Source organism: Chiloscyllium plagiosum, unplaced genomic scaffold, assembly GCF_037043375.1.
Source record: "Chiloscyllium plagiosum isolate Xiang-an unplaced genomic scaffold, Cpla_swu_hap1 HiC_scaffold_35, whole genome shotgun sequence".
NCBI classification, from domain to species: Eukaryota; Metazoa; Chordata; class Chondrichthyes; order Orectolobiformes; family Hemiscylliidae; genus Chiloscyllium; species Chiloscyllium plagiosum.
Genome location: NW_028270173.1, coordinates 39,645,107 through 39,670,653, shown reverse-complemented (window position 1 = coordinate 39,670,653; position 25,547 = coordinate 39,645,107). Strand labels below are relative to the sequence as shown.

Sequence of the window (25,547 nt, the reverse complement as noted above, 5' to 3'; positions counted from 1 at the left end):
AGCCATGGGAAAGGCAGGATTACAGAGATAGGGTTGGGGGGTGGTGGGGGGGCTTTTGTTTGGAAGGTCAGTGTGGACTGGTTTAGCTGAATGGCCTGCTTCCACTCTGTAGGGATTCAATGAATGCCCTACAGGTTCATTTTGTTGGCTCAGTTCTATGCCATATGCTAGAGGGAGGAATAGTCCATTCAGCCCTTTGAACCTCCTGCTCCATTCAGTGTAACCTTGGTCTATCCTCGAACTGTTGTGTCACAGTTCTGATTCTCCCCTTACCTCTCGATTCTTTAAAACCGAATACTTTGCATTAAATAAATTCAGTAATCATATTGAGAGGCATTAATTAGGGCGAGTGACAGTGAAAAGAGTGATATGAATTGGGCTACAGCTAAGGACCCTCTCAACCCTGGGAGGAGGAGAGTTGGGGATGTGCTTTGTGGAGGGAAAAGAAAGGCATATCACCGAGTGCTGGTGCTGGTTCTGGATGGGGCAGGTTGTATCATGAGCAATAGATATTGGGTGGCTCCATTCTGTCTGTCTGGGCAGTACCAAAAACGGGAGGCGCTCTCGACCCAACAATGACACGCCAGCATCAAAAATGGCAGGTATAAAGACTTGCAAAAGCGCCAGCATGAAAGATGACGGACCCCCAAACCCAGCACACATCAAAGATGGCGGCTACCCAATCGATGAGGCTGCCAGTGTCAAAGATGGCGGGCCTGAACGCTCAAAAACCTCGATTTGGCGTCTGTCAAATCTTCCAAAAGTCTCAGAAATGAACCGTTTAGCTTTATTACCGGTAGGCCACGTGTGCCTGACCCGAAATTGTAACCTGAGCGGCGCTGACGGCAGGGAAATGCACACACGTCCGGCGGACGCTGGGGACGGTTCCCATGGAGACGGCCGGCTCACTTCCGGTCCCCGGAGAGCGGGGACGGCTCTGGGGAGGCGGGGAGGCCTGGAGCCTGCCTCCTGCCTCCCGCCTCCTGCCTTCTGATGAGGGCGGCCCTGGAGCAGGGGGTGCCCGCTGTGTCAGGCTGCAGGGCCCCGGAGAATGGGCCCCGGCCCCGCCGCTGGAAGAAGGTCCTGTACGAGAGGCAGCCTTTCCCCGACAACTTCGTGGACGGCAGCTTCCTGGAGGAACTGCGGAAAAACAGTGAGTGGGAAATGGGGGGGGGACAGGTGTGGGGCATCCCCCCCCCCCCCAAACAGCCTAATGTGGGGCATCCCCCCCCCCCCAACAGTCTAATGTGGGGCATCCCCCCCCCCAAACAGCCTAATGTGGGGCATCCCCCCCCCCCAACAGTCTAATGTGGGGCATCCCCCCCCCCCCAAACAGCCTAATGTGGGGCATCCCCCCCCCCCAACAGTCTAATGTGGGGCATCCCCCCCCCCCAACAGTCTAATGTGGGGCATCCCCCCCCCAACAGTCTAATGTGGGGCATCCCCCCCCCCAACAGTCTAATGTGGGGCATCCCCCCCCCCCAACAGTCTAATGTGGGGCATCCCCCCCCCCCCCAACAGTCTAATGTGGGGCATCCCCCCCCCAACAGTCTAATGTGGGGCATCCCCCCCCCCAACAGTCTAATGTGGGGCATCCCCCCCCCCAACAGTCTAATGTGGGGCATCCCCCCCCCCCCAACAGTCTAATGTGGGGCATCCCCCCCCCAACAGTCTAATGTGGGGCACCCCCCCCCAAACAGTCTAATGTGGGGCATCCCCCCCCCCAAACAGCCTAATGTGGGGCATCCCCCCCCCCCAAACAGCTTAATGTGGGGCATCCCCCCCCCCAAACAGCTTAATGTGGGGCATCCCCCCCCCCAAACAGCCTAATGTGGGGCATCCCCCCCCCCCCCCAACAGCTTAATGTGGGGCATCCCCCCCAAACAGCCTAATGTGGGGCATCCCCCCCCCCAACAGCCTAATGTGGGGCATCCCCCCCCCCAAACAGCCTAATGTGGGGCATCCCCCCCCCAAACAGCCTAATGTGGGGCATCCCCCCCCCAAACAGCCTAATGTGGGGCATCCCCCCCCCAAACAGCCTAATGTGGGGCATCCCCCCCCCAAACAGCCTAATGTGGGGCATCCCCCCCCCAAACAGTCTAATGTGGGCATCTCCCCCCCCCCCCCCCCCGCCCCAACAGCCTAATGTGGGGCATCCCCCCCCCCCCAACAGCCTAATGTGGGGCATCCCCCCCCAAACAGTCTAATGTGGGCATCTCCCCCCCCCCCCCCCCCCCCCGCCCCAACAGTCTAATGTGGGGCATCCCCCCCCCAACAGTCTAATGTGGGGCATCCCCCCCCCCAACAGTCTAATGTGGGGCATCCCCCCCCCCAACAGTCTAATGTGGGGCATCCCCCCCCCAACAGTCTAATGTGGGGCATCCCCCCCCCCCAACAGTCTAATGTGGGGCATCCCCCCCCCCCAACAGTCTAATGTGGGGCATCCCCCCCCCCCCAACAGTCTAATGTGGGGCATCCCCCCCCCCAACAGTCTAATGTGGGGCACCCCCCCCCAAACAGTCTAATGTGGGGCATCCCCCCCCCCAAACAGCCTAATGTGGGGCATCCCCCCCCCCCAAACAGCTTAATGTGGGGCATCCCCCCCCCCAAACAGCCTAATGTGGGGCATCCCCCCCCCCAAACAGCCTAATGTGGGGCATCCCCCCCCCCCCCAACAGCTTAATGTGGGGCATCCCCCCCAAACAGCCTAATGTGGGGCATCCCCCCCCCAAACAGCCTAATGTGGGGCATCCCCCCCCCCAAACAGCCTAATGTGGGGCATCCCCCCCCCAAACAGCCTAATGTGGGGCATCCCCCCCCCAAACAGCCTAATGTGGGCCATCCCCCCCCCAAACAGCCTAATGTGGGGCATCCCCCCCCAAACAGTCTAATGTGGGCATCTCCCCCCCCCCCCCCCCCGCCCCAACAGCCTAATGTGGGGCATCCCCCCCCCCCCAACAGCCTAATGTGGGGCATCCCCCCCCAAACAGTCTAATGTGGGCATCTCCCCCCCCCCCCCCCCCCCCCCGCCCCAACAGCCTAATGTGGGTCATCCCCCCCCCCCAACAGTCTAATGGGGGCATCTCCCCCCCAAACAGCATAATGTGGGGCATCCCCCCCCCCAACATCCTAATGTGGGGCATCCCCCCCCCAAACAGCTTAATGTGGGGCATCCCCCCCCCAACATCCTAATGTGGGGCATCCCCCCCAAACAGCTTAATGTGGGGCATCCCCCCCCAAACAGCTTAATGTGGGGCATCCCCCCCCCCAAACAGCGTAATGTGGGGCATTCCCCCCCCCCAAAAAGCCTAATGTGGGGCATTCCCCCCCCCCAACAGTCTAATGTGGGGCATTCCCCACCCCCCCCTCCCCAACAGCCTAATGTGGGGCATCCCCCCCCCCCCAACAGCCTAATGTGGGGCATCCCCCCCCCCCAACAGCCTAATGTGGGGCATCCCCCCCCCCCCACCAGCCTAATGTGGGGCATCCCCCCCCCCCCAACAGCCTAATGTGGGGCATCCCCCCCCCCCCAACAGTCTAATGTGGGGCATCCCCCCCCAAACAGCTTAATGTGGGGCATCCCCCCCCCAAACAGCTTAATGTGGGGCATCCCCCCCCCAAACAGCTTAATGTGGGGCATCCCCCCCCCCCAAACAGCGTAATGTGGGGCATTCCCCCCCCCCCCAAACAGCCTAATGTGGGGCATTCCCCCCCAACAGTCTAATGTGGGGCATTCCCCCCCCAACAGCCTAATGTGGGGCATTCCCCCCCCCCCCCAACAGCCTAATGTGGGGCATCGCCCCCCCCAAAGCCTAATGTGGGGCACACCCCCCCCCCCCCCCCCCCCCCCAACAGTCTAATGTGGGGCATCCCCCCCCCCCCAACAGTCTAATGTGGGGCATCCCCCCCCCCCAACAGTCTAATGTGGGGCATCCCCCCCCCCAACAGTCTAATGTGGGGCATCCCCCCCCCCCCCCCCCCAACAGTCTAATGTGGGGCATCCCCCCCCCCCAACAGTCTAATGTGGGGCATCCCCCCCCCCCCCAACAACCTAATGTGGGGCATCCCCCCCCCAACAACCTAATGTGGGGCATCCCCCCACCCCAACAACCTAATGTGGGGCATCCCCCCCCCCAACAACCTAATGTGGGGCATCCCCCCCCCAAACAGCCTAATGTGGGGCATCCCCCCCCCCCAACAACCTAATGTGGGGTATCCCCCCCCCCCCCAACAACCTAATGTGGGGCATCCCCCCCCCCAACAACCTAATGTGGGGCATCTCCCCCCCCCAACAACCTAATGTGGGGCATCCCCCCCCCAACAACCTAATGTGGGGCATCCCCCCCCCCCCAACAACCTAATGTGGGGCATCCCCCCCCCCCCCAACAACCTAATGTGGGGCATCCCCCCCCCCCCAACAACCTAATGTGGGGCATCCCCCCCCCAACAGCCTAATGTGGGGCATCCCCCCCCCCCAAACAGCCTAATGTGGGGCATTCCCCCCCCCCAACAACCTAATGTGGGGCATTTCCCCCCCCCCCTCAACAACCTAATGTGGGGCATCCCCCCCCCCCAACACCCTAATGCGGGGCTTTCCCACACCCCCCCCACCCAACAGCCTAATGTGGGGCATCCCCCCCCCCCCCACAGCCTAATGTCGGGCATCCCCCCCCCCCCCCCAACAGCCTAATGTGGGGCATCCCCCCCCCCCAAACAGCCTAATGTGGGGCATTCCCCCCCCCCAACAACCTAATGTGGGGCATTTCCCCCCCCCCCTCAACAACCTAATGTGGGGCATCCCCCCCCCCCAACACCCTAATGCGGGGCTTTCCCACACCCCCCCCACCCAACAGCCTAATGTGGGGCATCCCCCCCCCCCCACAGCCTAATGTCGGGCATCCCCCCCCCCCCCCCAACAGCCTAATGTGGGGCATTCCCCCCCCCCCCCAAACAGCCTAATGTGGGGCATTCCCCCCCCCCAACAACCTAATGTGGGGCATTCCCCCCCCCCCTCAACAACCTAATGTGGGGCATTCCCCCCCCCCCCCCCCAACAACCTAATGTGGGGCATCCCCGCCCCACAACAGCCTAATGTGGGGCATCCCCCCCCCAGCAGCCTAATGCGGGGCTTTACCACACACCCCCCCCCCCCAGCAGCCTAATGTCGGGCATCCCCCCCCCCCCCCCCCAGCAGCCTAATGTCGGGCATCCCCCCCCCCCCCCCCAGCAGCCTAATGTGGGGCATCCCCCCACCCAACAGCCTAATGTGGGGCATCCCCCCCCCCCCAACAGCCTAATGTGGGGCATCCCCCCCCCCCCACAGCCTAATGTGGGGCATCCCCCCCCCCAACAGCCTAATGTGGGGCATCCCCCCCCCAACAGCCTAATGTGGGGCATCCCCCCCCCAACAGCCTAATGTGGGGCATCCCCCCCCCCCCAACAGCCTAATGTGGGGCATCCCCCCCCCCCAACAGCCTAATGTGGGGCATCCCCCCCCCAACAGCCTAATGTGGGGCATCCCCCCCCCAACAGCCTAATGTGGGGCATCCCCCCCCCAACAGCCTAATGTGGGGCATCCCCCCCCCAACAGCCTAATGTGGGGCATCCCCCCCCCAACAGCCTAATGTGGGGCATTCCCCCCCCCAACAGCCTAATGTGGGGCATTCTTCCCCCCCCCCCCCCAACAGCCTAATGTGGGGCATCCCCCCCCCCCCAACAGCCTAATGTGGGGCATCCCCCCCCCCCCCCAACAGCCTAATGTGGGGCATCCCCCCCCCCCCAACAGCCTAATGTGGGGCATTCCCCCCCCCCCAACAGCCTAATGTGGGGCATCCCCCCCCCCTCCCCAACAGCTTAATGTGGGGCATCCCCCCCCTCTCCCCCCCCCCCCAACAGCCTAATGTGGGGCATCCCCCCCCCCCCCACAGCCTAATGTGGGGCATCCCCCCCCCCCCCCCAACAGCCTAATGTGGGGCATCCCCCCCCCCCCCCCCAACAGCCTAATGTGGGGCATCCCCCCCCCAACAGCCTAATGTGGGGCATCCCCCCCCCCCCCCAACAGCCTAATGTGGGGCATCCCCCCCCCCCAACAGCCTAATGTGGGGCATCCCCCCCCCCCCCCAACAGCCTAATGTGGGGCATTCCCCCCCCCCCAACAGCCTAATGTGGGGCATTCCCCCCCCCCCCCAACAGCCTAATGTGGGGCATCTCCCCCCCCCCCCCCCTCCCCAACAGCCTAATGTGGGGCATCTCCCCCCCCCCCCCCCAACAGCCTAATGTGGGGCATCCCCCCCCCCCCTAACAGCCTAATGTGGGGCATTCCCCCCCCCCAACAGCCTAATGTGGGGCATCCCCCCCCCCCAACAGCCTAATGTGGGGCATCCCCCCCCCCCCCCCCAACAGCCTAATGTGGGGCATTCCCCCCCCCCCAACAGCCTAATGTGGGGCATTCCCCCCCCCCCCCCCAACAGCCTAATGTGGGGCATCTCCCCCCCCCCCCCCCTCCCCAACAGCCTAATGTGGGGCATCCCCCCCCCCCCCCCCCCCACAGCCTAATGTGGGGCATCCCCCCCCCCCCCCCCCCCTAACAGCCTAATGTGGGGCATTCCCCCCCCCCAACAGCCTAATGTGGGGCATCCCCCCCCCCAACAGCCTAATGTGGGGCTTACCCCGCCCACCAGCCTAATGTGTGGCCTTCCCCCCCCCCCCCCCCTCCACCAGCCTAATGTGGGGCATCCCCCCCCCCCAACAGCCTAATGTGGGGCATTCCCCCCCCCCCCAACAGCCTAATGTGGGGCATCCCCCCCCCCCCCCCAACAGTCTAATGTGGGGCATCTCCCCCCCCAACAGTCTAATGTGGGGCATCTCCCCCCCCCCCAACAGTCTAATGTGGGGCATCTCCCCCCCCCCAACAGTCTAATGTGGGGCATCTCCCCCCCCAACAGTCTAATGTGGGGCATCTCCCCCCCCCAACAGTCTAATGTGGGGCATCTCCCCCCCCCCCCCCAACAGTCTAATGTAGGGCATCTCCCCCCCCCAACAGTCTAATGTGGGGCATCTCCCCCCCCCCCCCCAACAGCCTAATGTGGGGCATCCCCCCCCCTCCCCCCCCCCCCAACAGCCTAATGTGGGGCATCTCCCCCCCCCCCCCCCACAGCCTAATGTGGGGCATCCCCCCCCCCCCCGCCAACAGCCTAATGTGGGGCATCCCCCCCGCCAACAGCCTAATGTGGGGCATCCCCCCCCCCCAACAGCCTAATGTGGGGCATCCCCCCCCCGCAACAGCCTAATGTGGGGCATCCCCCCCCCCCAACAGCCTAATGTGGGGCATCCCCCCCCAACAGCCTAATGTGGGGCTTACCCCGCCCACCAGCCTAATGTGTGGCCTCCCCCCCACCCTCCACCAGCCTAATGTGTGGCATCCCCCCCCCCCCCCCCCAACTGCCTAATGTGGGGCATTCTCCACCCCCCCCCCCCCCAACCGCAGTCAAATGTGGGGCATTCCCCCCTCCCAACAGTCTAATGTGCGGCATTCCCCCCCCCCCCCCAACAGTCTAATGTGGGGCATTCCCCCCCCCCCCCCCAACAGTCTAATGTGGGGCATTCCCTCCCCCCCAACAGTCTAATGTGGGGCCTTCCCTCCCCCCAACAGTCTAATGTGGGGCCTTCCCTCCCCCCAACAGTCAAATGTGGGGCATTCCCCCCCCCAACAATCTAATGTGGGGCATTCCCCCCCCAACAGTCTAATGTGGGGCATTCCCCCAAACCCTCCCATTCCCCCCCCGCCACAACAGCCAAGTTGGGGCATTCCCTGCGCCCCCCAACAGTCTAATGTGGGGCATCCCCCCGCCACCCCCCCCCCCCCGCAACAGCCTAATGTGGTGCATTCCCCCTTCCCTTGACAGTCTAAGGTGGGGCATTCCCCCCCCAACAGCCTAAGGTGGGGCATTCCCCCCCCAACAGCCTAAGGTGGGGCATTCCCCCCCCCAACAGCCTAATGTGGAGCATTACCCCCCCCCAACAGCCTAATGTGGAGCATTACCCCCCCCAACAGCCTAATGTGGAGCATTCCCCCCCCCGCAAAAGCCTAAGGTGCGGCATTCCCCCCCCCCAACAGCCTAATGTGGAGCATGCCCCCCCGCAACAGCCTAAGGTGTGGCATTCCCTGCCCCTCCCAACAGCCTCATGTGGGGCATCTCCCCCCCCAACAGTCTAATGTGGGGCATCCCCCCTCTTCCCCAGCCTCATATGAGGGACGCAGGAAATGGGAGGTGGGGAGCGTTAACCATCTCGATGAAAGAACTGACAGTATTCTGGCTAAGTTTGCAGACGATAAGACCTTGGCTAGCCAATGTTTCTAGTTTCCATTATTTAAAGCTCTCACCCAGTAAGAATGTACCCATGCCTGTCTTGACATTTTCAATTGATACACTCATAATCTGTGCAGCTTTATGTGGGGCTGAGGTTTTATTGCACATTTCCTTCTCATAAAATTCATGCTCCCATGTCCCTATGAGGTCTCACCGAGTCATACAGATGTACAGAATGGAAACAGACCCTTCGGTCCAATCTGTCCATGCTGACCAGATATCCCAACCCAGTCTCGTCCCAATCTTGCCCATCCAATCTAACCCAATCTTGCCAGCATCCAGCCCATATCCCTCCAAACCTTTCGTATTCATACACCCATCCAAATGTCTTTTAAATGCTGTAACTGTACCAGCCTCCACCACTTCCTCTGGCAACTCATTCCATACACGTACCACCCTCTGCGTGACATTTTAGAGTGATTGGTTTTCCCTGTAATAGCAACCATCCTTTGTATCTTGGATTGCCAGCAGAATTCATTGCTGTGTTGCTGCTTTGTAAATTCAGCTCCTGTATTAATCCCACATTGTGTGTACGGGGAAAGGGTGTAAACTAAGGGCTGACCAGTCTTGTATAATCAGAGTTTTCAAACCCAGGACTTAGATTGATTGGGCTGAGTTCAAAATTGGGTCAATAATCATTGAGTGACAAGAGAAAGATGGGGTGTCAAGGGAGGAAATCTCATCCACTTTGTAATATCGTTCAATATGTAGTCTCGTTATACAGGAATGAATAATATGCATTTTGTACTGCCAGAGTAATCATTTGAAGCTGGGAATCATTTGGCAGCTTGCACCTTTGATACTTTGTGTCTAGGATTGGAATGGCTATGGAGAAGACTTATTGATTCGGACCAGGGTAGCTAACACAGATCAGCTCAGGTGGAGAGCTTGGAGAAACTGCGGCTTGTCTCTGAGCAAAGAAGGTTATGAGGTGATTTTTAACTGAGGTGTTCAAAAGCATGGAAGGTTTTGATAAGTTTAGAAAGTATCAAAATAATTCAGCCACTGGAAACAATTCCACCTTAAATCTAGACTGTACAGTTAGCCTCCCATAAAGGTGCACATCAAACTATCACCAATTGTTGTAAAACCCCAATGGATTTACTAACATCCTTATGAGAAAAAGCAAACTTTGCCGTTCTTTCATAGTCTTGCCTACCTGTGATTGCAGGTATTCAATAAGACAGTTGTCTCTTAACTGCCCTCTATGCCCCTCAGTTTAAGGGCCGTTGGGGAAGAGCAATAAATAAAAGCTAAGTACTGGTGGGTGTTCGTCATCTGAAATACAAAGTAATGGAGCAATGTAATGGCAGTGCCTGTCGGTAATGGAACAGAATCAATGTTTTGACCCCAATGTGATTTCAAAACTGATCAGGTGCTGGGACGTATGACAGGTTTTATGCTGCTGTAAAGCAGGAGGAGGAGAAAGGACAAGGAAAGTCTGAGAGTAGAGGATACAAGATTAAATAATGACGATGACCGGGCACAAAAGGCAAAAAAGTGTTAAGGGTTGTATACAAGGAAAAAAAAGCAAGTGTCAGGTAGCAGAATAATAAATACCTCTGACTGAAAGCGAAAAAGTAAGAAACAAAATTCAGACCAGCATGTGGCAACAAAGTAAATTCAAAATGAAGAACAGAGTTCACAATTTGAAGATATAAAGTCATAGAGATATACAGTATGGAAACAGACCCTTCAGTCTGATTTGTCCATGCCGACCAGATATCCGAAACTAATCCAGTCCCATTTGTCAGTACTTGACCTATATCCCTCTATACCCATCCAGATGTCTTTTAAATGCTGTCATTGTACTAGCCTCCACTACTTCCTCTGGCAGCTAATTCCATACACGTATCACCCTCTGCTTGAAAAAGTTGCCCCTTAGGTCCCTTTTATGTCTTTCCCCTATACCCTAAACCTATGCCCTCCAGTTCTGGACTCCCCTGCCCCAGGGTAAAGACCTTGTCTGTTTACCCTGTCCATGACCCTCATAATTTTATAAACCTCTGTAAGGTCACCCCTTAGCCTCTGATGCTCCAGGGAAAACTGCCCCAGCATATTGAGCCTCTCCCTATAACTCAAACCCTCCAACCCTGGCAACATCCTTATCAATCTTTTCTGAATCTTTCAAGTTTCACAACAAGAATTGCACACAGAATTCCAAAAGTTGCCTAATGAATGTCCTGTAATGCTGCAACATGACCTCCCAACTCCATTACTCAGTGATCTGACCAATAAAGGAAAGCATACTGAACACTGCCTTCACTATCCTATCTACCTGACAATCCACTGATCAAGTTGTTGAACCCCATGTTAAGTCCAGTAATGTGTCAAGTGCTTAATCGGAAGGTTAAGAGTTGTTCCTTCAGCCTATGTTGGCCCTCACTGGCACAGTGCAACAAATAGAGGACAGGAATGTGTGTGAGGTAGGGAGCTGGGTAATGCTGAAGATCAGGCCTGCAGACTGAAGCATGGTCAATGTTGGCTTTCAAAAGAGAATTGGATAAATACTTGAGGCAGAGGAGGAATTACAGGACTGTGGGGCGAGAGAGATGTGTGGGGCACATTCATTAGGTGCTTCAAAGAGCCAGCATTAAGATGATGGTCCAAATGATCTTTACTGAAAGTTTGAGGAAGATGGTAAGCAGGTCAGGCCTATACCCATTGAAGTTTGGAAGAATGAGAAGTGATATCATTGAAATGTATAAGATCCTGAGGTGACTTGATGGGGTGGATACTGAGGGATGCCTTCACCTCCCTAGTTGGAAAGAGTGGACACACCTTTAAAGCTAAAGGGTCTCTCATTTAAGATGTAGATGTAGGTCTTGTTTTCTGAGGGTCATTTTACGCAGGATTCTCTTCTCCAGAAAGCAGTGGAGTCTGGCATATAAAATGAAGTGACTGCGGATCCTGGAAAAATCAGCAACAAGAACAGAAATTGCTGGAAAAATTCAGGTCTGGCAGCATCTATGAAGAGAAAACAGAGATAATGTTTCAGGTTCAGTGACCCTTCCTCCGAACTGATGGTAGCTATGAAAAGGTTGGTTTTTATGTAGAAGATATGATTGGGGGAGGGGGTAAGGAGTAAACAATGGTTTGGGATAGAGCCCAAAGAGAGAGAGAGAAGAACAGTTGGACAGGCAAAGGAGTGGTTCACCTGGGAGAATGGCTAGCTGTTAGTGGACAATTAGCAGCTAACAATGGGTGGTGTGTAAAAGCAGATTATGTGATATCAAGGTCCAGAGTTTGGGGTAAGGACATGGGAGAAGGTGCCACAAGCTGGAAAATGATTGAACTCAATATTGAGTCTAAAAGGGTGCAGTGTCCAGTCTGGAAGCTCAGCTTATTTCGAGTTTCGATTCACAAGAAGTGGGAAGGGTGACATTCTAAACCGGAAAGTGGAGTTATGACCACAACCAGATCAGCCATGATCTTATTGAATGGCATAGGAAACTCAAAAGGCTGAATGTCCTATTCCTGCTTCCAAGTTGGCACGTTCCTTTGATTTTATCATCATAAGCTTTATTTTCCGTTCCAGTTTATGTGCGCCAGTACCGGTTTTGGACAGTGGTGTGTGAATCCAGTGTTGTCATCCATCAGTTGTCCAGGTAAGCACACCCAACTTTACTTTGCAAGTGCAAGTTAGGGTTGCCCGAAGGCAAATTGCTGCCAGTAATGGCAATCTGAAGTAAAACCAGAAGAAGCAGGAAATACTCAGCAGGGCAGATAGCATCTAGAGGGAGCGAAACAGCATTAATACTTCAGACTATTGGCCTTTCGTTTGAACTTGATAACCTTCAAGGTGCAACAGGATTCAGACAAGTTCCAGAGATAGTTAACAGGAGGGAGGATGAGGGAAAAACCGAAGGCACAATCTTTGGCAGAATGGAAGGCAGGAGAGACTAAATGATCAAGGAATGATGCTGGAAGGCTAATGGGAAGTGGGAAAGGGACAAGTAACGAAACAAAAGAGGGGTCCGGAGGAGGTGTGAATATCACATGCAGAATCAGACCCCACAGTTGGCCCCTCAAAGCCAAAGCAAAAAGGAACAAAATGGTTGCGCTAAGAAATTGTTGATGTTGAATCTTAAAAAGTTGTAAAGGGCCTAATTGAAAGATCAGGTGCTGTTGAGCGACCCTGCGTTGACCTTCACTGGAACATCGCTGTCAGGGTGGGATTAAAGTGACAGGCCACTAGAAGCTCAGGGCCAGATTTGTGGACTAGAATCCATTGTGCTACATGTCTTGGGTTTGCACGGCAATGTGCTATTAGATGAAGAGCCAAAATTATTTTTCTTTCGATGTCTGTTCTTGAGATTTCTTCAGCTGCCCATTGATTTGCGGGGCTGTGTTTTGGTTTTCTCGGGACTTTGTTTTTATCTCCATTTATTCTCCTTGAGATGATGTAACAATACCTTCAGTGTTCATGTTGATGTTGAGCATTCAGACTTGCACAGAAGCATCAACACTCCATTAAATTTCAAATCACAACACACAAAACATTAATTTCCTCCACACCCAGTATTTAAATTGGCATGGAACACTACATTAATAACAAATGGCTGTCTTAAAAATAATTGACAAATACTTCTCTATGTATGGTAAGGTTACAGCTCTAGTGTTGTAGTTTAAGTTTCTCTCTGTCTCTACACCTCAAGGAATTCAGTGTGTAAGATGCTTGAGATGTGGTAAAGACTTGAATGAGTGTGTTGTGGTATAAATGTTTTGGCATTAAACAGTACGAACAGCATTCACTGCAATAATATCTACAGCGATTCCGTCCAGTTAATCGTTCCAGAACCTCTACAGCTTTAATGTAGAGACTCCACATCACCTGGCAAGGAATTCCTTAGCTTGGGTTTCCCTTTCTCTGTGAGGTTCCTTTAATGAAAGGTTTTCAAGTAGCTCTCTCCCTTTGTAGCCTGTCTCTCCCTTTTCTGCACTTCGTAGCTACTAACTCATCTTTACATTGCTAGTTCATCTGCACTGCAGCCTCTCCCTTCCTGCAGTCCCTCACGTAATTTGTATTGCTAGTTCCATTGGCCAAACCTTGTCGTTTTTTTGTAAAGTAAATTGTTTTCTTTCAATATTTTAAAACTTCTGAAAATCGTCTACTGGATCCCAAGAGCAAGTTAATTTTAAAAAGCCACATAAAAGTAACTAATGCTGATTCCACCCCTGCTGTGCTGCTTTCTCACTGCTCCACTGTTTTTTTTTTCCCCCAGTGTGTGTGTATTTGTTGTCCTGTGGTGGTACATGGACCAGAGTCACCTGTCCCCTCACCGGCTCTTCACGTACGGCCTCCTCCTCTCTCTCTTCGGCTACCTCACATTTGATGTCATTGACTCGGGGGCAGGACGTAATCTCAGCGGCCGAACACGTAAGTGCAAATCCCGTGACAACTCCAAGGGCTCGGGCAAGAGGTTTGCGCCTTCTCCTGTTTAAATTTAGACCCAGAACACAGAGCTCATGGGCTGGCAAGTGTTAGCCTGCCGGAAAATAGCCTGTACGCAAGTAAAATTCATCTGAAAACTGACCTGTCCCCAGGAGATTGAGTCAAGAGCCTTCTTCATTGATCGCTCATGCTTCTCTGTGGGGCTCAGGGATTCCCTGACAGTGGTCCAATTGGGTCGCATTCTTGTCTCTGAGTCTAAAGGTCCTGAGGTTCAAGTCCTCTTCTAGCACACAACACATGTTGACACTCCCACTGTGGTACTGGGGCAAAGTGGCTGAGATAGTGACCAAGGCCCTGCCTCTCTTTGCAGGTGAGCTTCAAAGATCCTGCAACACTTGGTCAGAAGAACAGCCTGATGTTTTCCTCCCTATCGCAGGATGAGGATGTTTTTTTTAATCAACCTGTTCAGATGGAGGAGGTGAGACTCAAACCCAGGTTTTCTGCCTTAGAGGGAGGGATATCGCCACTGCCCCAAAAGAAAGAGTTTGTTCAACATTTGAACTTTGGACCCCTCTCCGCATCCATTCAGTGGATGATCCAAAGCGGGAATCCTATTACTAAACCCTTCAGTCAGTTGACTATCCCAGGATTACATTTATCCCTGAAATCAACATTGCTTAAGAGTGGATGACCAGGTCCTTAACAGTGAAAGGGCATCGCTAGAGGATGAGGGGAGCACTTTGCGGGTCCAAATTAGAGATTCCTTGACAGAAGCAGAAAGTACTCTTGAAGAGGACTAAGCTAAGTGAGGAGTTTGCTGTGTTATGATGACATAAAAACCGATAAAGAAAGAGAACTGCAGACATGCTCATCTGCCGTTCACCATGATGCACAACACTGTCTCCAGAGCACTTCAGGCATGCAACTTGCATTTTGGTCAGGCAAACCAGGGCAGGGCTTGTACAGTTAATGGAGGGTCCTGGAGAGTGTTGCCAAGCAAAGAGACCTAGGTGTGTACTTGCATAGTTCCTTGAAAGTGGAAGCACAGGTAGACAGGGTGGTGAAGAAGGCATTTGGCACGCTTGCCTTCATTGGTCAGAACATTGAGTATGGGTGTTGGGATGTCATGTTACGGCTGTGCAGGACTTTGGCAAGGCTGCTTTTCGAATACTACATACAATTCTGGTCGTCCTTCTATAGGAAGGATGCTTGAGAGGGTGCAGAAAAGATTTACAAGGCTGTTGCCAGGTTTGGAGGATTTGAGCTATAGGGTGAGGCTGGGGCTGTTTTTCCTGGAGCGTGAGAGGCTGAGGGGTGACCTTGTAGAGATTAATAAAATCATGAGGGGCATGGATAAGGTGAATAGCCATGGTCTTTTTCCTATGATGGGGGAGAGCAAAATTAGAGGGCATGGATTAAAGTGAGAGGGGAAAGATTTAACAAGGATCTGAGGAGTAAGTTTTTTTTCACGCAGAGGATGGTGTGTGTATGAATGAGCTGCCAGAGGAAGTGGTGGAAGCAGGTAGAATTACAGCATTTAAAAGGCATCTGGATGGGGATACGAATAGCAAGCTGGCAAATGGGACGAGCTCAGAATGCGATGTGTGGTTAGCGTGGACGAGTTAGACTGTTTTTGTGCTGTATGACTCTGAACGTTACAGCTTTTAGACAATCCTGGGGTTTAACATGGGGAGTGGGGAAGTTTCTAGGGTAAAGTTGACGAGCCATTTGCGCAAGCACCAACTGATGAATGTCAGCACAGACTTGCCAGGGAAAAACTATGCTTGACAAACTCACTTGTGTTTTTTGATAAGGAGACTTGAGGACAGGAAATCATAAGGAAAGCTCAGAGAATGTCATTTATTGCATAGGGAACTGAATACAAAAGCGGGACCACTTTGCTCCATTTATGCAAGGTGAGACTGCATCTAGAGTAAAAACAAAATATTGCAGGGACTATAAATATGTAATTAAAGTGTTTGAGAAAGTTGAGGTTAAAAATCATTCAACACCAGGTTATAGTCCAACAGGTTTATTTGGAAGCACTAGCTTTCGGAGCACTGTACCTTCATCAGGTGGTAGATGTTGAACTATAACCTGGTGTTGCGTGATACTTTTTTTTTTAAACTTTGTCCACCCCAGTCCAACACCACACCTCCAAGTTCTAGAGAAAGTCAGCAGGTTTGGCAACATCCTTGGACAGAAATACATTTAACATTTCAAGTGTATGACTTCAGTGTTTTGAAGAGGTCATTCTGGACTCGACGTTAACTGTTTCTCTTTCCACAGATGCTGCCAGACCTGCTGAGTTTCTCCACATCTGGAATACTGTGTGCAGTTTCTGTCTCCTTATTCAGGAAAAGATGTAAATGAATTGAAGGCAGTTCAGAGAAGACTAATCTCTGGAATGGGTGGGTTATCTTATGAGGAAAGGTTTGGCAGGCTGGGCCTGTGTCCGTTGGAATTGGAACAGGTGGTGACTTGATTGAAAGATCCTGAGAGGGTGAAGGTGAAAAGGATATTTCCCCTTGTGGAAATCTGAAACTCTGAGTAATTGTGTACATCCATTGACCAAAGAAATAAACTTCTATCTGAGTCATGAGTCTTTGGAGCTCTTTCCTGAAAAAGTGATGACAGCAAAATCTTTGAATATTGTTAATATAGAATTAGACAAATCCTTGCTAAGCGAAATGTTTTAAGGTATCAGGTCAGAACGGTTGTGTAATAATCAAATCAGCCATGATCTTAGTGACTGGCAGAAGATGCTTGATGCGCTAAAAGACCTACTCCTAATTCTTGTGTAGGATGGTGGATGTGGAGTTTCAAAGTGTCTGATAAAGTGCCACAGTCTTGGGCGTTTCCAAAATGGGAGCCAGTGGGATAGAAGGGGCAGTGACAGTACGGATATGAAGTTGACTAAGGGATAAAAATGCAGAGCTGCAGTGGAGGAGCCACATATTGGAGATTGCCCAGGTTCACAGCACTGTTAATATTAACGAGATGGTCGCAGCAGGTTACAGTTCACTTGCGTAGACGCAGTTGCAGTGGCAATGTGCAGTTTTCCCATGCACCATGGAGTCTGAAGCTGTCACTGAAGATCCAGCTTTCCATCCATCTCATGGCTGACCAGAACACGCACGCGTGCACGTCTTTGACCTTTCATGAGAAACTGTTTCTCTCTCCACAGTTGCTGCCTGACCCACTGAGGTTTTCAAGTATTTTTTTGTTCTCCCCTCCTCTAACAAAGTGGACGTGAGGGTAAACTTCAGAAACGCAGATGACAAAAACTGGACAATGTAGTAAACATGGTCTTTGAATCATAGAATTGACACCACATTGAAGAAAGATATTGAGGCATCATGCTGGACCCTCCATCATCAGTCCTTCATGCACTGCCATTCCCCTGCCTTCTCTTCATATCCCTGCTCCCTGTTTGGATGTTGAGAAAATGTAGAATCATTTACGGCACTAAAGTAGGTCACTCTGCTCATTGTGGCTGTGCCTGCTTAGAGGTAAATCACCCAGCCTCCTTTTACTTTCCGGCAGTTGCTGGACAGTATATCTCTGTAAGTTACGGGGACTTCAGGTACATAACTGGGCACTTTTTTTAAAAAAAAAAAATAAGTTGTGTTTCTACCTTTACTACTCTTCGAGGCAGGGAGTTCCAGAGCCCGACCACTCCTGAGTGAGGAAAAAACTGCTTCCCCATCTCCCCTCTTCAAGGGGTCTAGGTGGAAAGGGGCAGAAGTACAGCAGATAGAATTTGTAAAGTGATCCATGCGACTGGAGCAACTGAAGGCAGAAAATACCATTAAAATGGAACAGTTATTAAAAAGAGGGCTGGAGTGAAGAGAGCTGGGTGTGGTAGTGCACAGGTTCTGAAGGTGACGGGGCAACTTAATGCAAGGTTAATAAGTCATTCAGGCTTTATGAGAACTCGCATTTAAAAATGTTTAAAAGTGTGACCGGCATTGTTAAATGCCTTTTGTAGGTAGAAGGCCTTCCAGCTCAGGGACGTCCTTACACAGGCTAAGCCCGACTGCTGAATCCTGCACCATTTGTCGATCTGTTGTTTAAAGCGCGTTCCCGGGTGGTAGAGCATGGAGGTAAAACTGTGACATTAACCTCGATTTGTTCCAACTTGCTCTCCACAGGATGGGCTGACCTAAAGAGCACTGTCGTCTTTGTGACATTCACATATGGATTTGCTCCGATTCTGAAAACGCTGACAGAATCCATCAGCACCGATACGATCTACGCCATGTCTGTAAGTGGCAGCACAAGGGTTTACTGTGCCATCCGTCAGTGGGCAGAAGCCATTAGGGCTGGACAGGACTGTGTCACAACCTCCTTTCCTTTTACCCTTCGAGTTTTCCCTCTTCTGTCTCTTAAATCAATTTTAAAACGCTGATCCAGCTATCTATAACCCACCACAAACTCGACCCCTTGTAAATTCTGCCACACCACAACCCTCCGATATCTTTGGTCATTCAATTTCCATCTTCTGAGTTGTAAACAAGACTGTCTCTTTGAATTTACGTAACATTGCCCAACCAGCCCTCTGATACAGCACGTCTGCCCCACCACAACTTTAGTTGAGACCCTCATTTCTGCTTCTGCCAACTTTGAACTGGTCTGTTTCAACACCCTGCTGGTCAACCTTCCAACATAAAGTTGAGCTCAATGAACACCCCGCTGCCTCACAGTATTGCTACCACACCCCGCGAGGCCATTCATTCTGTTGTGTGCCGCGGTTCTCCTGAGGGCCAATGCACCTAGTTCCACTCCCCTTTCTTTTCCCTGTCACATTCCTCATTTCCAAATACTTGTCCACTTCCTGAAAGCCTCGATCGACCTTTCCTCCTCCATATCCTCAGGCAGCATATCCTGGATGCTAACCACTTGTGGTGCAAAAGGGTTTCACCTCAAATCTCCACTCTTTCTCAGGTGTTTGTCTGAAAGCTGAGGTCCGACACTTGTGGGAACAGTTCCTCTTCCAATCTATCTGGACCCTGTCATGTTTCACCAATCACTCCTGTACTTGCTGACCTGTCAAATCCCGGTACGCACACCTTAAAAATGTAGAAATAATAGCCAAATACTGAAAGATGCTTGAAATCTGAAGTAAGAAGAGAAATTGCTCTAGAAACTCAACAGGTCTAACAGCATCTGCAGACAGAGAAGCACAGTAAATCATTTGAATCCAATCTGACTTTTCCTTGGACAGAAGAGCATCCTTGTTTTTAAAATCCATCCCTGTGTGTTGTAATCCCAGACTGAGCTCGCTCCTGAATAACGTCTGGTCTCTCTCTGTCTCCCTGTCTGTCTCTTGTTTTGCAGGTCTTTATGCTGTTGGGTCACCTGATATTCTTTGACTATGGAGCCAATGCTGCCATGTAAGTTCTAATCGGCTGGAAGTTGGTCCTTTATTACAATCGCTTTCACTTGTAGGTCAGGGTTGGCAACTTGAAAATTCCTTTTTTTTTTTAATAAACAAAACTTGAATCAAAGAGTGAAATTTGAACATTTCAAAGTCAAGTACTTAACAATTTACCAAATTGAACATATATTTTGTATCTGTATTCAATAAAATTCAGTATGTTTCAGTCTGAATAGGTCTAGGTGATGCACTGGGGCAGGACAAACAAGGTGAGGAATACATAATGAATGATTAGGCTCCTGGGAAGCACTGAGGATCAAAGTGAGACCTCCCAGTAAATGTCCAACAGTCAGACAAGTAGATGAAGTGGTTAAGAAGGCACAGGGGATAAAAACTGAAATTGTTGGAAAAGCTCAGGAGGAGGTCTGGCAGCATCTGTGGAGATAAATCGGAGTGAATGTTATGGGCTGAGTGACCGTTCCTCAGATCAAAATTTCAGAGCAGGGAGGTTATGCTGGAAGTGTGTGAAGGGTTGGTTAGGCCACAATTGGACTATAGTGTGCAGTTCTTGAATCAACATTATAAAAAGTTAGAGGGTGCTCACAAATGTATTTGTTTAGAGCATAATGACAATTTAATCATTTTTATCCGTAAACTGTAGCATCATTATTCACCTTTTATCCACACAATTAAAGTATGGCTCTTTATTTCCTTGACCTAGAATATTTTTGGGCTTTTTTTGTGATAATGTAATCCAATTGGGAAAGTTTGAGAGCCATACGTAACTTAAGGACTGCAGTTTGCACACCTCTAGTCGAGTTACAATCCGTTCGAGATGGGTAAATGATCTGAGTTCAGACATGATTCTCAATAATAAAGGGAGCTATTTCCATATCTAATTTGTACACCTTGGTCTCCATCCAGACTGGGCGTGGATCCCATTCCTCAGTGCTGACCCTGTCATTCTCAGTGGGGGGCAAGCATGTAGAAAAAGACTGGAAATTTACTGAGCGTGACTGGGGCTCTTCAGTCACTTGCTCTTAGGATGTGGGTGTTTTTGGCAAAGCCAACAGTCTAATGCCCATCTCAGAGTTGTCCTTTAAGAGGATGACATAGCTGCCTTTTAGAACCGCACCTACCCTGTCTCGGCTGCAGGTGTTTGTGGTTTACCCCTCAACCAGCACCATCAGAACCGATTATCTGGATATTATTATATTGCTGTCAACAATTTTGCGTTTGCTACATTTCAACTGTGATTGCCCTTCTAAAGAAGTACTTTAGTTGTTCTGGAAGTCGTGTTGGGATGTTCTTGGAGGTGGGGAAGAGTGCTATAGAAATGCGCAAATCTTTGTGACCCCTGATGTGATGAAGTGGGATGGGTTTCGTGAACAGCTAGTACTCTCTGACCCAGAAGCAATATCTTTGCAGGAGGAATGATGGGGGAAGAGGGACCAGCCCAATATCAAAGGCGAATATTTCCATTCTGTAATATTCCATCAAATTATTTAGTGGTCAAGTTGACTGATTTGGCTCCTTCCAAGCTTACCTATGTTGCCTGTACCCTGGCAGTTCTGTTACATTCTCTCTCTCTCTCTCTCTGTCTCGCTCTCCTTATAGCGTCTCCAGCACTCTCTCATTGAACATGGCCATCTTCGCCTCAGTGTGCCTGGCCTCGCGACTCCCCAGCTCGCTCCACGCCTTCGTCACAGTGACTTTGGCCATCGAGGTCTTCGCCCTGTGGCCCATGTTCCAGAAGAAGCTGAAGGTGCGGCTTTGTGTGGAGGACGTGCTGGGATCATGGGGTGTGAGGGACCATCAAGGTGAAGGACGAGGTTGAGGGGATGTAGAAGGGGTGGGGAAATGGAGGACTGGACGGTGAGCTCTCGGGTGTGAAGTGGAAAGGTTCTGGGGTTGGAGGGGATGCTGGAGGGCTGCGAGATTGGGGGCATATGGTGGGGGTCGAATGCAGTGGGCCACAGGTTGTGGGGTGGCTCACAATGGGTTGCCAATTGCTTCCTTATCTCTCCGCCATTGCCAATGCCCTTTGACTGTACCCTCACTCTGCTTAGTGAGAAAAAATGGGATTCCCTTTCTTTTGGCAAGAGTGAAACTTTGCACAGATGAGTCCTCCCCTCCTGTCTTGGGCGCACTGACTCAGTGTGGCTGCTAACTATGTAGTACAAGGCCCTGGGACTAACTTTATACTGGACATCCAGATGGAGCTGTGCCTATTTCAATCATTCATGGGACGTGAGCATCACTGTCCAGGCCAGCTTTTGCTGCCCATCCTTGATTGACCTGGAGAAGGTAATGGTGAGCTGCATGTGTTTGAAGGTGCTGTTTCAAAGGGCCTTGATGAGTTACTTCTGTACAATTTCGACATGTTGAAGCCAAAGTGCACCGTAGTGAAGGGAGTGAATCTTACAGGTAGTGGATGCAGTGTTAACCAGCAAGTTGCTGGGTCATACACAGTGCGGAGTCTGTATTGTTGGAGCTGCACCCATTCAGGCAAGTGGAGAGCATTTCATCCCACCCTCGTGCATCGTATGAACAGGCTTTGACGAGACAGGAGTGAAAGCAGCAATCGTGAATCCAGGTGTACTCCTGCAAGCTACTTCTGTATGGCTAGTCCAGTTCCCTTTGTGGTCACTGGGAACCACCAAGATGCTTTTGAAGCGATGGAAAAGCGATGTTTTGGGACCATTGCTGTTTGTCATTTTTATAAATGACCTGGAGGAGGGGTTAGAAGGTTGGGTGAGCAAGTTTGCAGATGATACGAAAGTCGGAGGAGTTATAGACAGTGAGGAAGGATGTGGCAGGTTACAGCGGGATATAGATAAGCTGCAGAACTGGGCAGAAAGGTGGCAAATGGAGTTCAATGTAGCTAAGTGTGAGGTGATTCACTTTGGTAAGAGTAATAAAAAGATGGGGTACTGGGCTAACGGTCGGATACTTGGTAGTGTGGATGAGCAGAGGGATCTTGGTGTCCATGTACACAAATCTTTGAAAGTTGCCACCCAGGTAAATAGTGCGGTGAAGAAGGCATATGGCGTACTGGCTTTTATTGGTAAAGGAATTGAGTTCCGGAGTACTAAGGTCATGTTGCAGTTGTATAAGACTCTGGTGCGGCCGCATCTGGAGTATTGTGTGCAGTTTTGGTCGCCATACTATAGGAAGGATGTGGAGGCACTGGAACGGGTGCAGAGGAGGTTTACCAGGATGTTGCCTGGTATGGTAGAAAGATCGTATGAGGAAAGGCTGAGGCACTTGGGGTTGTTTTCATTGGAGAAAAGAAGGTTTAGGGGTGACTTGATAGAGGTGTATAAGATGATTAGGGGTTTAGATAGGGTAGACAGTGAGAATCTTTTTCCACGTATGGAGTCAGCTATTACAAGGGGGCATAGCTTTAAATTAAGGGGGGGTAGGTATAGGACAGATGTTAGGGGTAGGTTCTTTACTCAGCGAGTCGTGAGTTCATGGAATGCCCTGCCAGTAGCAGTGGTGGACTCTCCCTCTTTATGGGCATTTAAGCGGGCATCGGATAGGTATATGGAGGATAGTGGGCTAGTGTAGGTTCGGTGGGCTTGGATCGGCGCAACATCGAGGGCCGAAGGGCCTGTACTGCGCTGTATTCTTCTATGTTCTATGAAATGCCATTAGTAGCAATGAGGGCAATGGCAGTTGTGTGACTTGAATGTTACTTGCCACCCTTCGGTCCCAGCCAGCCTAGATGTGTTGTTCAGGTCTTAGGGCATGAACTGGTTCAGTGTTTTGGGAGTCACCGATGGTGTTGGACTTCATTCTATCAGCGACTGCCTCCACTTCTGACCCTTGTGCAAGATGGGAGGACCAATACTGTGAAACTTAATGGAAATGAGTAGCTGTCATATCAGTGTCCTTAGGTAAAAACAATGACTGCAGATACTGGAAACCAGATTCTGGATTAGTGGTGCTGGAAGAGCACAGCAGTTCAGGCAGCATCCGAGGAGCAGTAAAATCGATGTTTCGGGCAAAAGCCCTTCATCAGGAATAAAGGCAGAGAGCCTGAAGCGTGGAGTATCAGTATCCTTAGCACACCCACTCCTCCCCTGCTATAATGGTTGTACAGCTCAGCACTGGTTAATCTAGGGATGAAGAGTATGGCCAGGTGCAGATATTAGAAGCAGCTGGTGTGTTGATCAGCCAGTTCTCAGTTAATGGTATCTCTCTCTGTCTCTCTATTCTCTTGTTGTCCAGGCAATCACCCCTCGCTGTTACCTGGTGGTCACCCTTACCTTCACCCTGGCTGCCATGCTGGGGGTGCTGACGGTTTCTCTCACGGGAGCTGTACTCTTCGCTCTGCTGCTGTTAGCAGTTGCCCTGCTGTGTCCTCACTACCTCATCAAGTTACAGTCCTCGAAAGAGTAAGTGGTACTCAGCGCACCCATAGTGAGGGCCGAAATTCCAGTCAGGCTTATTCTGGTGCTGAGGGGGGGGGGGGGCGCGGCACTGTCGGGGGGGGGTCAGCGCCAAGGGAGCTGACTGCGCGCGAACTGACTGCTGGGTGGTATAGAATCCTGGAGCTGAATAATCGGCTGGGAAACACTTTTGAGACCTCTGTGTGGTTTCTGAAAGGCTTTGTAAATGCACGTCTGTTTCGCGTGATCTGGTGACACGGCTGCACTCAGTGGAGCTTTGAAGCCGACCCAGTCGCTGACTGTTCATGTATGTGGAGGACAGGGAACTGGTGCGATGTTCTGCCCACACAATCCCGGTTGCATAGCCCATCTCTGCTGTGGTGACGTGGGTCGGATGGCAGGGGGTGCGGTCTGCGCACGGGTAGGCTGGTTGCACTGACTAATGCCTGACTCCATCTTATCTCTTGTCGCTGCCTTCCCCACAGCAACATCCATGGTCCATGGGATGAAGCGGAGATCAAAGAAGACCTGTCCAGGTTTTTGGGGTGACGAGGAGGATGGGGGTTGGGCCAGCGCGTCCTTCGCTCACGTTCCTGTCTGAATCTTTCTGGGACGCTGCGGCCACGGCCGTCAATAGCACGCAAGGAGGCGTGTTGCACGTGGAGCGTCAGACCCGCTCATGTACAGGTGTCCCTTCAGAGAGTGGCCAGCCTGAAGGATTCCACCCCAGTCTGTATCCGTGCCAACACCAGGTCCTCCAACACTTCTCACCTCACCTAACACCACCTCCCCCCCCCCCCCCCCCCCCAAATAACTCGCACCCATCATCACTCCATTCATAAATTGGCTTCTTCCGATGTCAACTGGCTATTTGAATACTTGGAGCATCACTCATCAGTCTTCAATCTCAAGCATGCTCTTGATGGATCTGGATTGGGTATATTACCAACACCACCCTCTTCCCAATCAAGGTTGAATTTATTTTCACTCTTCTCTTACACCGAGGAATGGGTGCAGAGCTGGGCAGGTTGCAGGACCCTGCACTGGCGCTGTACACCTGGCCATTCTAGCTTGGTACTGTCTCTACTTACCTCCCTGTTGAAGACAGTGGTAAAGAGGGTTGCAATCATGAACCTGGCTGAGGATATGAAGCGTTAAAGCTAGAGTCAATGCCAGTGACTTGCATGGAGTCAACAGCATAGAAATGGGTGTGTGCTGGTGTTTGTGTTCTCTGTGGAATACCTCTCTCTCCTTCTCTTAATCTCAACACTACGTAACCACTCCAACTCGAGGGAATCAGTGTCTGGATCTATATGTTTCTGCTGTGTTCTCGATTGGAGGAAATTCATAAGGAACTTCTGCTGATCCTGTAACAACCAGTCAGCTGAGAATCCTTCTGGGGCACGGACAAATGTCAGCTGCTGTTTCCTGGTGCTTCTGAAAGTGAATTAAATAGTTTTCTGGAAGCTTTGTTGTCAGGCTGTTGTTTTCTTCCACGATTCCTTGTCCATGTGCAGTTTAATTTAACTTGGCAAAACGTAAAAGTACATTTCTGCTACAATGCTATTTGTAATTTGTGAGCAGTTTTGATATCTCAGTCCCACTGGCTGGGGTTAAAGCGTTAAAATTATTTAGTCATTGTTTACTTGGTCTTCAGTAGAGCTTTTGACAAGGTTCCACATGGTAAAGTTATATCATATGGGATTCAGAGGCAGCTTGCCAACTGACTACAAAATTGGCTTCACAGCAGGAGACAGTAATTGTGGAAGGTTGTTTTAGCACTGGAGCCCTGTCACCAATAGTGCTGGGTCCTCTTGTTTATTATTTTATGTGGATGACCATATAGGGGGCATGGTCAGTAAGTTTGCTGATGACACCAAAATTGGTGGTATCGTGGACAGTGAAGAAGATTATCTGAGGTGACAAAGAGATCTTGATTACTTAGGTCAATGGGCCGAAGAATGGCAAATGGATTTTAATTTGGATAAATGCGAGATCTTGCATTT

The 25,547-nt window shown here is 51.4% G+C and overlaps 1 protein-coding gene across 1 annotated transcript; it reads left to right on the top strand.

Moving 5' to 3' along the window:
• The first annotated feature begins 951 nt into the window (after nt 1-951).
• On the top strand, nt 952-25,007 carry LOC122541219 (phosphatidylinositol N-acetylglucosaminyltransferase subunit C). Its single transcript, XM_087978915.1, has 8 exons — nt 952-1,153; nt 11,908-11,977; nt 13,595-13,749; nt 17,919-18,031; nt 19,105-19,160; nt 20,762-20,909; nt 23,381-23,547; nt 24,027-25,007. Exons 1-8 carry the CDS (start codon nt 994-996, stop codon nt 24,088-24,090), a joined length of 933 nt encoding a protein of 310 aa, XP_087835041.1. The 5' UTR covers nt 952-993; the 3' UTR covers nt 24,091-25,007.
• Nucleotides 25,008-25,547: the final 540 nt, after the last annotated feature.

Bases quoted from the DNA above. Each gene is read 5' to 3' on its own strand.
- LOC122541219 (XM_087978915.1), top strand. From the start codon at position 994: ATGAGGGCGGCCCTGGAGCAGGGGGTGCCCGCTGTGTCAGGCTGCAGG. The intron at 11,978-13,594 runs GTAAGCACACCC...TTTTTCCCCCAG, and splicing joins GTCATCCATCAGTTGTCCAG to TGTGTGTGTATTTGTTGTCC. The intron at 19,161-20,761 runs GTAAGTTCTAAT...CTCTCCTTATAG, and splicing joins TATGGAGCCAATGCTGCCAT to CGTCTCCAGCACTCTCTCAT.